The following is a 15,125-nucleotide window of genomic DNA, read 5'->3' on the forward strand; positions in this document are numbered from 1 at the left end:
AAGGATTTTTCATAAAATGTATCTGTGACAATCGTGGAACGAGCACAGAAGCCCACCCTGGTCTGGGTTGGAAGGGACTGTAAAAATCACCTTGTTCCACACCTGCCATGAGCAGGAACACCTTCCACTACCTCAGGGTGCTCCAAGCCCCGGCCTTGGGCACTGCCAGGGATCCAGGGGCGGCCACAGCTGCTCTGGGCACCCTGTGGGGATGCAGGCTGGTGTTCAGTGGCAGAGGAGCTTCTGGTATCATTTATGACCAAACCTCCTCTGTCACCTGCCATTGCCACTGCTGACCATGATGAGAGGGAGCCCCCAGCTCCCCAGGAATGTGACTGTGCCCCAACCTGGCTGTGGCTCTGTGTGCCTGGCCAGTTCTCGCTGCTCTCCGAGGTGAGGGGGGTGATCTCCCCACAAGACCTGGACCGCTTTGACAACCTGGTGCTCAAGAGGGAGATCGAGTCCATGAAGGCCCGGCAGCCCGCGGGGCCCAGCCCCGACTCCTACTCCATGATGTCCTACAGCGACACCGTCTCATCCTCCAGCAGCCACTTCACTGCCACCACCGTCAGCTCAGCCAGGGTAGGTCCCTCCTGCTTGATCCCTTCCTTCCAGCCCCTCCTCCTGGCAGTGCTACAGAAAACTGCTTTCCCTGGGCTGTGTGGTACCTGAAACATGAATGTGTCTGGTGGCTGTACTGCCCAAATACCATCCCTTTAGGAGATAATGTTTGGGTTTTTCATGGAAAGGCATAGAGTATGATTTGGATTATCCTACATTTCATGGAGTGTCTGATGGGGCAGAGAGTGCTGCAAGGCCATTTCACCCCACAGGGGGCCCTGTCCAGCTTCCCCCATGGGTTCCCCAAGGCTGTTGTTTTTCTGTGCACTCTGGATGGTTTGTGGGTTATGCCATGAGGTTCTGGGTGTCTCTGTGCCCCTGACACTGAGGTGCTGCTGTGCCCTGCTCAAGGGCTGCATGTCCCTTTGATGCCTTGTGCAGCTGGCCTAGAACAGAGGCTGGACAGAGCTAAAGAATAAAGCAGGGATTTATTAAAAGCCTCAATGGATTCACCTTGGGCAGCACAAGAGCCCAGCCAGGGCTGCACCCAAGATGAACCAAAATGGTCCCAAAATGCACGGCCAGGCACGGGGTCTCTCCCTTTGATCAGTTCTGCTCCATTTGCACCTTGCAGTTCATTGTCCCATTCCAGCTTTAGCCCATGCAGTCCCACCCTGCTTGTTTTTCTCTCTCCAGCCCACGGTGTTTGTGCTCTTGGGCTGAGATTTGGATCATTTGTCCTTGGTGCCCAGCTGGAGCAGGAATTGTTTTGTCTCCCTGTTCTGTGCACAGAGCTCACCATCCCCTCATATGAAGCTCAGACTCACTAAAGCAGCACAGAATGTGAGAAATAGAAAAGCTGAAACCTGAGGCATCACTTGCATCCTGGAGAAGGACAGAGCCTCATCTTGCCTTGCTCCCAGAAATCCACCGGAGCTGCGTCCCCACAGAAATCCCAGCCCTGCCTGCTGCTGTTCACCAGCTCCTTAAATCACTCCCTAAGGATGTTGGCTGCCTGTTCCCCATCCCAGTGGGAGCCACAGTGGCCAGGCAGCTGCATCCCATTGCCACCCACTCTCAGCACTCAGCAGCATCACTCCCACGTCTCTGCCAGGCCCCTGTCGCACGCACCGTCTAATTAAGTTACTGTAATCACCTCAGACTGTGCAGGCACACAGCCCCCAAATTAATTTCCTCGCCATAAAATGCCTTTCATCATAAATGCATTAGTAACCTTGGAAATTAAACCCTTCATGGAAAGAAGGGGGAACAATGGGCTCTGTGCTCAGCGAGGAAAGCAGCCCACGGTGCTGGGATGGGGCTGGGGAGGGTCCACCCAGCACAGCCCATGGGGGAGAGGGGAGGGGGCTTTCCTGGGGCTCTGCCTGCCTGTGAGAGACCTCAGAGACTGTCAGAGCATCAGAGCTGTGCTTCTGTCCTGTTAAATCCACAAGTGCCCACAGGAAAGCCACCTGCTCAGGTCAGGAGGGATTTCAGTGAGATCCTTTCTGGATCTGCATAAACAAAGTGAGTTTTGCTCTGCTCTCCAAGGAGCTGCTGGGAAAATTTTTCTGAGGGCTGGCACAGGTCTGCCAGGGTTGTGTGCTGAGTGTAACACCCTGTTCTAATGCTGTGCCCATGCCTGGGGCTGTGCCACGTGCTCCACAATACGTGCCAGACGTGCCTGCCTGGGCCAGTGTGTGACCAGTGACCCAGCCCCGCCTGGCACACGAGCCCAGAGCTCAGGGAGGGACACCAGTGGGGCACCACTGCTCTAAGAGCTTCCTTCCTGAGCACGTGTCCCCTGTGGCCATGTGGCAGCTGTCCCCAAGGGTGGGAGAGCACACCCTGCTCCAGGAATGGGGATCCTCCATCCAGGAGGATGGGAATGCTGCCACTGAGCATGGCTGTGCCCACTCTTGCTGGAACAGCTGCCAAGCAAAGAGCACCAGCTTGTGGTGGATGGGTGCTTGGACAGCAGGAGAGATGTGGGCAGGGCTCCCAAAGTGATCCCTCAGCTCCTGCTGCTGTTCCCTCCCCAGCACCCTGGGAGCAGGAGCTCCCTCCTGCCCTCCCAACCCTCCCTGGCTGCAGCTGGGGCTGGGTTCTGGTTGTGGGTTCTGGGCTGGGTTCTGGGATGAGTTCTGGATGTGGGTTCTAGGGTGTGAGTTCTGGGCTGGGTTCTGGAGCAGGTTCTGGATGGGCAGGTTGGTTATGGGGGTTCTGGGTTGGGTTTGGGGTGGATTCTGGGTGTGAGTTCTGCGCTGGGTTCTGGGGCTGGGTTCTGGGGTTGGATGCTGGGTGTGGGTTCCAGACTGGGTTCTGGGGCTGGGTTTGGGGACAGCACCATGCCAGGGTTTGCTCAGCCCTCTCCTTTGTTCTACACCCTCCCTGATGGCACATTTTCCCTTTTGTGCTTGTTTCCCTCTGCTCTCCCCTGGCACAGGAGCGGCTCCTGTGGCTCATAGACCTGATGGAGGTAGGGCTGCAGGGCCTGGGGCAGGGGGTGTGGGCAGGGGAGGGATGGATGGGCTGCCAGGGGTGTGGCAGCTCCTGCAGGGCCACCTGTGTCACCCAGCCCTGCTGCTCCTCCTGCCTGTGCACAGAGCAGCTCCTTCCCCCAGTCCCTGGTGCTGCAGTGCACACAAGGCTTGAGCCAGACCCAGCTGGACCTGAGTGCCACAGACACCTCAGGGATGGGGTTTTGGAGGCAGCAGCAGAGCTGGAGCCTGGCAGAGCCCTCCCTGCTGTTGTGCTGGGTGGGCAGCCTGGCTAAACACCAGCAGAAAATCATGGAATGGTTTGGGTTGAAGGGACCTTTGAGCCCATCTAATCCAGCTGCCCTGCAGTGAGCAGGGATATCTTCAGCTAGACCAAGGTGCTCAGAGCCAATGTTTGATGGTGCTCAGCCACTGTCTGAGGGTCACCAGCACCTCCTGGGAATCCTGGGCCTCCAGAGGAGTCCTGCAGGGCAGAGATCAGCTGCAGCCTGCAGGAATCAGGTGCAGCATGCCTGACCAGAGCAGTGGGAATTGTTCTGATTGTTCTGGCATTCCCTTTGTCCCTACCTCCTGCCCAACCCTCAGTGTTGGGATGAAGGAATTGATATCCCTGGGGGTTTTGGTTTTCCTCTCCACCACCTCCTAGCAAAGCTGCTGCCAGCCAGAGGTGCCTCCTCCTCCCAGGGCTGGTTCCAGATGTGCTGCCTTGCTCCAGCTGGTTCCAGAGGTGAGCCAGCTCCAGCTCCCTGGGATATCCCACATGGAGCATTCCCACATGCTGGGAATTCTCCTCTCAGAGGATGAGGAGATACATACTAAACTAAACTATACTAAACTAACTGTACTAAAAGAATAGAAGAAAGGATTTCCTCAGAAGGCTGGCTAAGAATAGAATAGGAAAGAATGATAACAGAGTAAAACCACATGTGGAGGTCATTTTGCATCCTTAGAGCCCCTAAAATCTGCAGCAGGGGCTCCTCCATCCCCATGGCTGCATTCCAGAGTGGGAGATGGAAGGGAAGCTGGGTTTATCCCAGGCTGGGATAGTTGTTCAAAGCTGCCACCCTGCAGGACTCAGGCTGAGGAGCTCAGCAAAGCTCTCGTTAGCAGTAACTGGAAATTAGGGGACAGATTTGGAGCTGAGAGGTTAATTAAAGGTTGGGCTGTGTTCCCCGGGGAGGTGGCAATTTCTCCACTCTTTAATCTGCAAATGAAAAGTGTCTGCCTGTGTGAAAGATGCTCTGCAGCTCCATCTCTCCTGCTGGGCACTCTTTTTAAGATGTGAAGGAGAAACATTTCCCCGCTGCTCTGAGGAGGGGCTGGAAGGGCCTCACCTGGCCCCAGTTCCCCTGAGGAACTGGAAAATAGAAGAGGAGGAGGGAGCAGCCTTCTCAACACTCATTTTTCAGGGCAGTGGTTTCTGTGAGTCCTTCAAGGGAAATCCAGGAAGGCAGAGCCTCAAAATAGCCAATTCCTGAAAGCAAATGGGCTTAAAAGCCATCATGGTTTATGGTCCAGAGCAATCACTGTTTAATTGCTTTTTCCCCCTGAAGGAGTGAGGAAAAGCAAATCTCCTGCAGGCAGAGGTGCCCTGAGGAGGAGCAGCAGCATCAGTGTCCCTGGCTGGGGGGACAGAGCTGGCAGTGGCACTGAGGGGCACAGGGGCAGGGTCTGGGACAGGCTGGTCCTTGCTGTGAGCCCAGAGCTGGGACAGGGCCTGTGGTGGGCACAGGGTTGGGGGACATGGCCCTGGCAGGTTTTAGGGGGCATCAGGCAGATTATTCCCATTTTAGTGATGACACAGCTGGGACAGTTTGGCTGCTGCCAGGCAAATTCCCCAGAGCAGCTGCGGCTGCCCTGGATCCCTGGCAGTGCCCAAGGCTGTGACCGTGCTCACAGGGGTCTGAGGATGAGGGAGGAGATGAGGATCTGACTCCATGTTACAGAAGGCTTGATTTATGATATATATTATATTAAAATATATAGTATATTATAAATTATATATAATTATAATATATAATTAATTAATATATTAATTACTAATTTATATTTTCTATATTATATATAATTAAATATAATATAATATTAGATATAATTTTTTATATATATTGTATTAAAACAATACTAAAAGAATAGAAGAAAGGATTTCATCAGAAGGCTGGCTAAGAATAGAAAAAGAGAGAATGATAACAAAGGCTTGTGTCTGGGACAGAGAGTCTGAGCCATCTGACTGTGATTGGCCATTAATTACAAACAACCACATGAGCCAATCCCAGATGCACCTGTTGCATTCCACAGCAGCAGATAACCATTGTTTACATTTTGTTCCTGAGGCCTTTCAGCTTCTCAGGAGGAAAAATCCTAAGGAAAGGATTTTTCATAAAATGTGTCTGCGACACAAGGCCAGGCTGGACAGGGCTTGGAGCAGCCTGGGACAGTGGGAGGTGTCCCTGCATGGCAGAGGTGGCACTGGATGAGCTTTAAAGTCCTTTCCAACCCAAATCCTTCTGTGATTCTCTTTTAAAGTCCCCTGCCCATATGTTGGAGTAATGGAGGATGGAACCAGCCCGTTTCCCAAGCCAGGCCTTTACCTGTCACTCCCTGAACAAGCTGTTTCTTTGTGTTGTCATTCTCCAGGGCTCCTTCAGAAGCCACAGGGATAAAAGCACTTTACATCAATGTTTTTGCTGCTCCTCTAATGGTCTTAATTGCCTCCCGTGTCTATTTTGGGACTCGAGCATCTCCCAGGCACAGCAGCAGCCTCCAGCAGCTGGGGGAGATGCAGAAGCACCAGAGTTTCAGCTAATCAGCTGTTTACCCTGCAATAAATAGCAGGCACTTAAACACAAACCGTGCCCTGCCCCATCCAAACAGCCCTGCCAGGAGCTGAGCTCAGCCTCCCTGAGCTGCAGATACTGAGGGAGAGGGGGCTGAGGCTGGGTTTGCCACCAGGGGTGGTCCCCCCTGGCAGAGGATTCACAGCTCTGCTGTGTCCCCACTCTGCCACCCCTGACTTCACCAGGTTTGGTGCACCCATGGCCTCTCCCTGGGCCCATCCCTACTGAGAGATTCCCACAGGAAATCCCTTCTGAATTCCTGGAGCTGTGATCTCCTCAACACTGTGGTGTGGCATTTCCTGGTGACATTTTTGGGCTCATAAAGCAGCGGCAGCAGCTTCTCTTTGCATCTGAGACCCACTGCTGTGACTGTGTTCACAGGGGTCTGAGGTTGAGGGAAGAGACAAGGATCTGACTCCATGTTTCAGAAGGCTGATTTATTATTTTATGATATATATTACATTAAAACTATACTAAAAGAATAGAAGAAAGGATTTCATCAGAAGGCTGGCTAAGGACAGAAAAAGAAAGAATGAATAACAAAGGTTGGTGGCTTGGGGCTCTCTGTCCAAGCCAGCTGACTGTGATTGGCCATTAATTAGGAACAACCACATGAGACCAATCCCAGATGCACCTGTTGCATTCCACAGCAGCAGATAATCATTGTTTACATTGTGTTCCTGAGGCTTCTCAGCTTCTCAGGAGGAAAATTCCTAAGGAAAGGATTTTTCATAAAAGATGTCTGTGACACACTGCTCTGGGTTGCAGGGGAGGAGAGTTTTAAATTTCTATTTTCTTTCCTCTGGGGATAAAAAAAACCAAAACAGGTATTGAACCTGCAGCCATCAGGGCTGGTCCCTTCCCTCCTTCCAAATTCAGCAGGAGCAGCTGATTTAAAGTTAGAGGAGCACACCCCAAGGTGTCAGGTCCACAGCATGCTCTGAGCACATCCCTTAGCTTGGGACAGCCTGTGTCCCAACAAGGAACCCCCGAAGAGGCAAAACCCCCTGGGTAAGGCTGGCCCTGCATGGGGAGGGGTTTGGAGCATCCCTCTGCCCATCCCCTGGCACTGTGCTGTTCTCCTGCTGCTGTGCCATGGCGCTCTGTTCTTCTGTGTCCTCCCAGAACACGTCAGAGCTGGAGGGAGCTGGGGACTGCCACCAGAGCAGCATCAACACCCTGCCAGATGTGTCCCTGGTAAGGCTGCACGCAGCTGGGGGGAGCAGGAGGCAAACTGGGGGTGCTGGGTGGTGCCCCAGTGCAGCAGCTGGGCCAGGGGAGTCACTGAGCACAGCTCCTTAGGTGGGGCAGGACAAGGATTCTGCCTGGCTGGATAGCAGCAGCCTTGTGCAACCAACGAAAAGCTTGGGTGGGCGATGTTCTGTGCTGGATTAGGCCCTTTTCTGACCCAGACATGGGGCAACTGAGAATAAAATAAAATAGATTATATATATATATATATATATATTTGTTTGTTTGTTTATTTATTTATTTATTTTTATTTATATTTTATATTTATTTTTATATGTAAAATAAAATATATTATAAGACATATTTATATATACCTATTTATATATATACATTTTTATATATGTGTGTAATTATACATATATAATATTTAATATTTTATGTTTTATGTTTTATGTATTATTTTTATATTTTAATAATTATATATTAATATCTTTTATATATTATTTTTATCTATTTATATCTATTTATATACTTTATTATTAAAAAATATAAAAGTTTAAAAAAATTATTCCATTTTTAGTCCCATGTGAAGGGTGAGACAATACAGATGTTATAATTAGCATCATCACATTCAAAAGCCAACTATTTCTTAATTACAATGTATTAAAAGCATTTCTTAATTACAATATATTACAAGCCTATCAGGTGTTATGCAGCTGTGCTCATTTGTGAGTTGAATTCTCATTGACAAAGGATCAGGAAGGTGTTTGTGTGACACTGTCAGAGGGTCAGGAAGGTGTTTGTGTGACACTGTAGGGTCAGGAAGGTGTTTGTGTGACACTATAGGGTCAGGAAGATGTTTGTGTATTACCATCAGCTCAGGAAGGTGTTTCTATAACAACCATCTCTTCAGCCATGGTCAGTGTGAGGAGATGAACATGCACTGACAATGAGCCTGGCCATGGTGTCCAACAATCTGTGCTTGCTTTGGCAGGATGATCTCTCCTCCTTCCCAGAGGAACCGCCCGATTTCAAGCCTCCTCCTCCTCCCTCAGCCCCGCAGACCCTGGAGCCCTGCTCAGCCCAGCCCCGCATCCCGGCGGGGAAGGACAAGCCCAAGCGCCCCTCGTCCGAGTCCTCCCAGTCCGGCCTTTTCTTCGTGGCCCCCCGCAACCCCTCTCCCCCTCCCAACCCTCCTGAGAAGGACACGCTCAGCGTCACCTCCACGGCCACCGAGGATTCCAACCCCAGCGCCATCTACGCCACCATCTCCCCCCTGTCCCCTCGCAGCCAGCCCAAGGACAGCCCGCTGTCCCTGCTCAGCCAGCACCCCATCGGGCCCTTCCCCAGGGTGCAGTCCCCCAGCAGGCTCAAGAGCCCGTCCCCAGAGGGGCCTCAGAGCCCCCCGGCCCCGTCCCCTCCTCCGCCACCCCCTCACCCTGCGCCCCCTCCCCCGGACAAGGGCAGCCCCTCGGCCGTGGGCAACCAGCATTTCATCATGGTGGAGGTGCACCAGCCCAACAGCGAGCCCGACGTCAACGAAGTGAGGCCCCTGCCCCAGGCCAGAGGTGGGTGGCACCTCCCCAGCTGGGGGAAACCATCCCTGGGGTGCTGGGAGGGAGATAAATGGGGCAGAGTTGGAATAATTACTGTGACAGTGTTCCCACATCAAGGTGAGGCTGTCCCCAGGGCAGGGACAGCTGCTGGGCTGAGCAGAGTCACTGTCACACTGTGGGCATTGTCACCATGTGGGCCCTGTGCCTCCAGGGTGATCTGCTCTGGGAAAGGGGGAGGGAATGGGAGAGAAATCCACATTATCATGTGTGACAGTGTTCACAGGGGTCTGAGGATGAGGGAAGGGACGAGGATCTGACTCCATGTTTCAGAAGGCTGATTTATTATTTTATTATATATATTAAATTAAAACTATTAATTTATTATATATACTACATTAAAAGAATAGAAGAAAGGATTTCATCAGAAGGCTAGCTAAGAAAAGAAAAAGAAAGAATGATAACAAAGGTTTGTGGCTCAGGCTCTCTGTCCAAGCCAGCTGACTGTGATTGTCCATTTATTAGAAACAACCACATGGGCCAATCACAGATGCACCTGTTGCATTTCACAGCAGCAGATAATCATTGTTTACATTTTGTTTCTGAGGCCTTTCAGCTTCTCAGGAGGAAAAATCCTAAGGAAAGGATTTTTCATAAAAGATGTCTGTGACAAATTACCAATACAGCAGGATGGGACATGCCTGAGCTTGTGCTGAACAAATAGCAGCAATGTGGTGTTTCACCCCACAGACACTTAGGGCTGGCTGGGTGCTGCAGTTGGCACGTGGAGACAAGTCCAGGCCTGCAGGAGCTCTGGTGGCTGTGGATGGAGCTTTCCCCCATAACAGGGCCTCTTCCTTTGAACCCCGGGGAGAGGGGCAGGGAAGGGGTAGGAAGCCACCAAGCAGGGACAGGAGGGGAGGGACAAAGGGACAAAGGACACCTTGATGGCACAATGCCCCCCAGGGGCAGAGGGCATCTGCCAATCACTTGATGCCTTCTGGAATGCCAGGATTGAAGGGAAGGGGGATCCAGTGATCTCTCGGAGGAGGAGAGGGAAAGGGTCCCAGGGGTTTCCTGGAGAAGGAGAGGGAAGGGGACCCAGGGGTTCTCAGGGTTGGAGAGGGAAGGAGGATTCAAGGGAACTCTCAGACATGTAGAGGGAAGGGGGATCCAGAAGATCTCTCGGGGATGGCGAAGGAATGGGATCCAGGGGTTCTCAGGGATGGAGAGCGAAGGGGGATCCAGGGGGGTTCCTGGAGAAGGAGAGGGAAGGGGACCCAGGGCAATCCCGGCGGTCCCGGAGCGTTCCCGGTCCCCCCGCGCTGCGGCAGCGACACGAGTGGCAATGTCGCCCTCGCGTGGCACAGCGCCGTCACTGCAGCCGGCCCTTGCCCGCTGGGCGGTGTGGGTGCGTTAATGCAGCGCCGCGGGTGCATTAAATGCAGCTCTGCCTCTGCTCCTGACATTTCCAGTCTCCATCTGCACTTGGCCTTCATCTTCAAAGGGCAGAAAGCTCCTACATGGCAGCATCTCTTCACTTGGCTTGGTCCCTGTCTCCTCCCAGCCCCTGTTGTGGAGCATAGGCTGCATAAACTGGCCTCCAGCAGGGTCCCTGAATTCATCACTCTCTCCCTCCATCCCAGTTTGGGATCTGGGTTGGATTCCAGACCAGAGTTTGAGGCCACTTGTCTCTGGATGCTACTTGTGCACAGCTCTGCTCTTCTGACAGGGGGGTGCAGTGAGGTTGGGGTTGGTCTCTTCTCCCAAGAAACAGGGACAGGACAAGAGGAGATGGCCTCAAGCTCTGCCAGGGGAGCTGCACGTTGGATATCAGGAAAATCCCTTCACTGAAAGGTGGTCAGGCATTGTAGAGAGGCTGCCCAGGGCAGTGGTGGCGATCCTATCCCTGAAAGAACTTAAAACCCACGTAGATGTGGCACTTGGGGAAGTGGCTTTGAAGTTGCCTCAGCAGTGCTGCTCTTGTGGTTGGGCTCGATGATCTGAGAGTTCTTTTCTCTCGGATTACTGTTGATAATTGCTGCCCCAGATGGGCAGGATGTCTCTGCTTTGGCCCATGCAACTGAACACAGAATCTGGACTGTTCTCTTTTCTGTCTTAAGGTTGTTTATTAATTCTTATCTATAAAATTTTATTTCTGCCCAGCTGAGATCTGCTCAGCAGGGCAGCCACAGGCACTCTGTGTTGTCCTTTTATACTACAAACTACGTATAACATATTTACACTTAATTCCCAACACCTATCACCTGTGTTAGACAGTGCACTTCTACTCTAACCCAATCCCAAAGTGCCAACAGCACTGCAGAAAATGGAGAACAAGAAGAAGAAGAAGAAAGGCTGGGCACGCCCAAGTTCCTCCATCTTGTCCCCATAACCCCCATACCAAAAATCCCAAAATCTACATTTTCACCCTGTGATCATTTTGTTATTATACTATTCAAACTTCTTTGACTTTCAGGTCCTCATACAAAGCTGGTAACTTGCTCCAGGGGTCAAAATCAAATCCCCAGGTGTTTTGGGCAGCATGCCAGGGTCTCTGAGCCCCCCGGCAGGGTCCTCAGCAACTCTGGACACCCAGAGGGATGCACTGAGTTCCTACACTTTTCCCACCTAAGCAATTCCAAGGTTCTGCAGGGCTGTGCTTGGAACCTTGCTCTGAATCCCAGGGGAGCTGCCCAGCCCTGGGAGTGGGAGCTGCCTTCTCCCCGTGGCCTTGGGTGCCCGGCCCTGGCACTGCCCCCGCTAACGCCGCGTCTCTCCCCAGCCTCCACGCTCTCCCAGCTGTCGGACAGCGGGCAGACCCTCAGCGAGGACAGCGGGGTGGACATCGGGGAGGTGGAGACGAGCGGCAAGGACAGGAGCCGGCAGCCAGGCCCCGGCAAGAGCCGCAGCCCCAAAGAGGCCACCAGGAGCGAGGGGGCGGCAGAAGGGGCCTCCAAGCCGGTGAGGGGGGCCTGGGGTGCTGCTCTGTGTGGGAGGGGGCACCACTGCCTTGGCCAGCCCGTTCCACTCCCTCTTGCCACAGGCAGCAGCCACTGTCCGTGCTCAGCTGGGGTATTCTCCTCTCTGCTGCAGGCAGTCAGTTCTCTGGGGGGCCTGAGCTGTGGGGAGAGGGGTCAGGGGTGGCTGAGAGGGTCACTGTAGGGCTGATTCACTCTGTCCTGGGTAAATCCCATCCGTCCCAGCTCCAGCTGGCAGCTACCTGGGGCATGGGAGAATTCCTGGCTCTAAATGGACATCTCCAATCCACATGAGTGAAGTCACCTGTCGCCGAAAGGGAAGGTGGCAGCGGGTGTCAGACATAACTCAGAGGGTTTCTGGTGGTGGTGAGACTGAGGGACACAGACAGGAGGCAGAGAGCTGCTCTACTCCTTCCCAAACCCCTCCAGAGCTGCCCAGAGTTGGGATTTTAGATCAGGAGTCAGAAAGCAGCTGCAGGGCTGTGTCTGTCCCTCTGTGGTGGCAGCAGCGTGTCCCTGCCTGCTGTGGGGCCCTGGCTGAGGGAGCACGGCTGGCACACGGTGTCCAGGCCCCCTTGGCAGTGCTGCCATCTGTCCCCACAGCCAGGGCTCCTGGAGCCCACGTCGTGTCTGATCCGGGTGTCCAAGAGCGCTCCCACCCTGGGCATCGCCATCGAGGGCGGCGCCAACACGCGGCAGCCGCTGCCCCGCATCGTCACCATCCAGGTACGGCAGCTGGGAGGGGGCGGCTCTGTGCACATCCCAGCACTTCCCAGCACATCCCATCCCAGCCCGTCCCATGGATCCCATCCCAGCCGAGCCCATCCCATGGATCCCATCCCATCCATCCCAGCCTGTCCCATGGATCCCATCCCAGATCCCATCCCAGCTGAGCCCATCCCATGGATCCCATGGATCCCATCCCATCCCGTCCCATGGATCCCATCCCAGATCCCATCCCAGCCAAGCCCATGGATCCCATCCCAGCCCATCCATCCCAGCCCGTCCCATGGATCCCATCCCAGCCAAGCCCATCACAGATCCATCCCATCCATCCCAGCCTGTCCCATGGATCCCATCCCAGATCCCATCCCAGCCGAGCCCATCCCATGGATCCCATCCCAGCCCGTCCCATGGATCCCATCCCAGATCGCATCCCAGCCGAGCCCATCCCATCCATCCCAGCCCATCCCAGATCCCATCCCAGATCCCATCCCAGCCAAGCCATGGATCCCATCACAGATCCCAGCCCATCCATCCCAGCCCATCCCATGGATCCCATCCCAGCCCATCCCATGGATCCCATCCCAGATCCCATCCCAGCCGAGCCCATCCCATGGATCCCAGCCCAGTCCATCCCATCCCAGCAAAAAGAAGTGGAGGTGAGGGAGCAGTGCACAGGGCCCCAAGGGTCCTTCAGAGATGGAGAGGGAGGAGGGGTCCCAGGGGGTCCCATGAACGCTTGGAGATGGAGAGAAAAGTAGGATTAAGAAGGGGTCCATCCCATCCCATCCCATCCCATCCCATCCCATCCCATCCCATCCCATCCCATCCCATCCCATCCCATCCCATCCCATCCCATCCCATCCCATCCCATCCCTCTCCTCCCTGGGCAGGCTGGGGAAAGCCCAGGAGCTGTGGCCAGGGGGATTTTGGAGGTTTGTGCCCCCCTACAGCCCTGCAGCTCCCCAGGCACCATTCTGCCATGCTGAGGATGGTGTCTGTGTCCCCTGGATGATCCCATCCCAGAACACACCTCCTGTGTGGGAGCCAGCTGTGTGCTCCAGACATCTCTGAGGGGATCAGGGCAGCCCTGAAAGCTTGGCTGCTGTCTCCAGATGTCTGGAAACTGCCAGACAGGGGATTGAGGAGGGGGAATGGTGGATGGGAGCCAGGGGACTGAGCCCTCTGGAGCTGTCTCCCTGTTTACTTGGGGCAAAATTCAAGTTATTTACAGCAAAAAAAAGCAGAGCCGACTCTGCCTTGGTTATTCTTGGCCATCCCAGCTGGTGTCACGGTCCAGGAGCAAGCAGGGGGGAAGCCAAATTCATCCTCTCTCTCCAAAAAGTGAAATATTTCACATCCATCACGTCAGATATGAAATACCTCCCAATTTTTTCCCCCTGCTTGATGCAGGGAGTGGTGGGGTCTCGGGTTGCTGTTGTTAATTGCAGCCCTGAGATGTGCAGGATGTCTCTGCTTCAGCCCACACAACTGAAGAACGAGTCTGGACTCTTCACTTTTCGGTCTTGAGGTTGTTTATTAATTCTTATCTATAAAATTTTCTTTCTGCCCAGCCGAGATCTGCTCAGCAGGGCAGCCACAGGCACTCTGTGTTGTCCTTTTATACTACAAACTACCTATAACATATTTACACTTAATTCCCAATACCTATCACCTGTGTTAGACAGTGCACTTCTACTCTAAACCAATCCCAAAGTGCCAACAGCACTGCAGAAAATGGAGAACAAGAAGAAGGACTAGACAGGCCCAGATTCCTCCATCTTGTCCCCATAACCCCCTCCAAAAATCCTAAAATCTACATTTTCACCCTGTGAATATTTTATTATTACACTATTCAAACCTCTGTGACTTTCACATCCTCATACAAAGCTGGTAACTCACTCCAAGGGTCAAAATCAAATCCCCAGGTGTTTTGGGCTGTGTGCCAGGGTCTCTGAGCCCCCTGACAGGTTCCTCGGCAACTCTGGACATCCAGAGGGATGTGCTGAGTTCCCACAGTGGGAGTGTGGTCTGACCCCTGTCTGTCCTGCAGCGGGGTGGCTCGGCACACAACTGCGGGAAGCTGAAGGTGGGACACGTCATCCTGGAGGTGAACGGCACGGGGCTGCGGGGCAAGGAGCACCGCGAGGCCGCCCGCATCATCGCCGAGGCCTTCAAGCTGAAGGACAAGGACTACATCGATTTCTTGGTCACAGAGTTCAACGTGGCCCTTTAGGGGCAGGGTTTGGGCAGCACTGGGATGGAGATGGAGGATGGCAGCGAGGTGGGACAGCAGCGTCCCACGGCCCCGCACGCGCACACACACCCCCAGCTTGTCCCCAAATGTCCCCGCACCTGCTGCAGGCTCGCTGCCTGCCTAGGGCACATCCCTTCAAGTTTCCATCCCTGTCCTCTCTGGGGTAGGGAATGTCGTCTCCCCCTCGGCCAGGCTGGGAGCGGGGCAGGAGGACAGCACAGTCTGGGTGTCCCCGCTGTCATTTGAGTGCCACACACAGAGCAAGGTGGGCCCGTGGCTCAGGCTGCAGGGATTTCAGGGGATTGCTGCTCCTTTGGGTGGTCCCCAAGGTGCCCAGGTGGGTGGTGCCAGCCACGGGTGGGGATGCAGAGAGAGCAACCGGAGGCCTTGTAAATCGCTGGCAATGTCGTTGTATTTATATATACAGAGCTTGTGCTTTTAATTTTTCAATAAATCTATCAGGGTAGAAAAAAGGCTGCACTTGCGGGGTGCTTTGGGGCTGGGATGAGGGGGTCAGAAGG

The 15,125-nt window shown here is 53.8% G+C and overlaps 1 protein-coding gene across 4 annotated transcripts in view; it reads left to right on the plus strand.

Annotated features, from left to right (window-relative positions):
• WHRN (whirlin) overlaps window positions 1–15,084 on the plus strand; it is a 54,416-nt gene extending 39,332 nt beyond the window's left edge. For 3 of the 4 annotated variants that reach the window (XM_064727854.1, XM_064727855.1, XM_064727858.1), the window contains 7 exons: window positions 376–582; window positions 3,008–3,040; window positions 7,025–7,096; window positions 8,085–8,658; window positions 11,429–11,607; window positions 12,228–12,350; window positions 14,401–15,084. In XM_064727854.1, the coding sequence (XP_064583924.1) occupies window positions 376–582; window positions 3,008–3,040; window positions 7,025–7,096; window positions 8,085–8,658; window positions 11,429–11,607; window positions 12,228–12,350; window positions 14,401–14,583 (1,371 nt within the window). In that variant the 3' untranslated portion in view covers window positions 14,584–15,084. The remainder of the gene's footprint in view (window positions 1–375; window positions 583–3,007; window positions 3,041–7,024; window positions 7,097–8,084; window positions 8,659–11,428; window positions 11,608–12,227; window positions 12,351–14,400) is intronic. The other variant, XM_064727857.1, reaches the window with a different exon arrangement.
• Window positions 15,085–15,125: the final 41 nt, after the last annotated feature.

Source organism: Zonotrichia leucophrys, chromosome 17 (assembly GCF_028769735.1).
Source record: "Zonotrichia leucophrys gambelii isolate GWCS_2022_RI chromosome 17, RI_Zleu_2.0, whole genome shotgun sequence".
Classification (NCBI taxonomy): Eukaryota; Metazoa; Chordata; class Aves; order Passeriformes; family Passerellidae; genus Zonotrichia; species Zonotrichia leucophrys.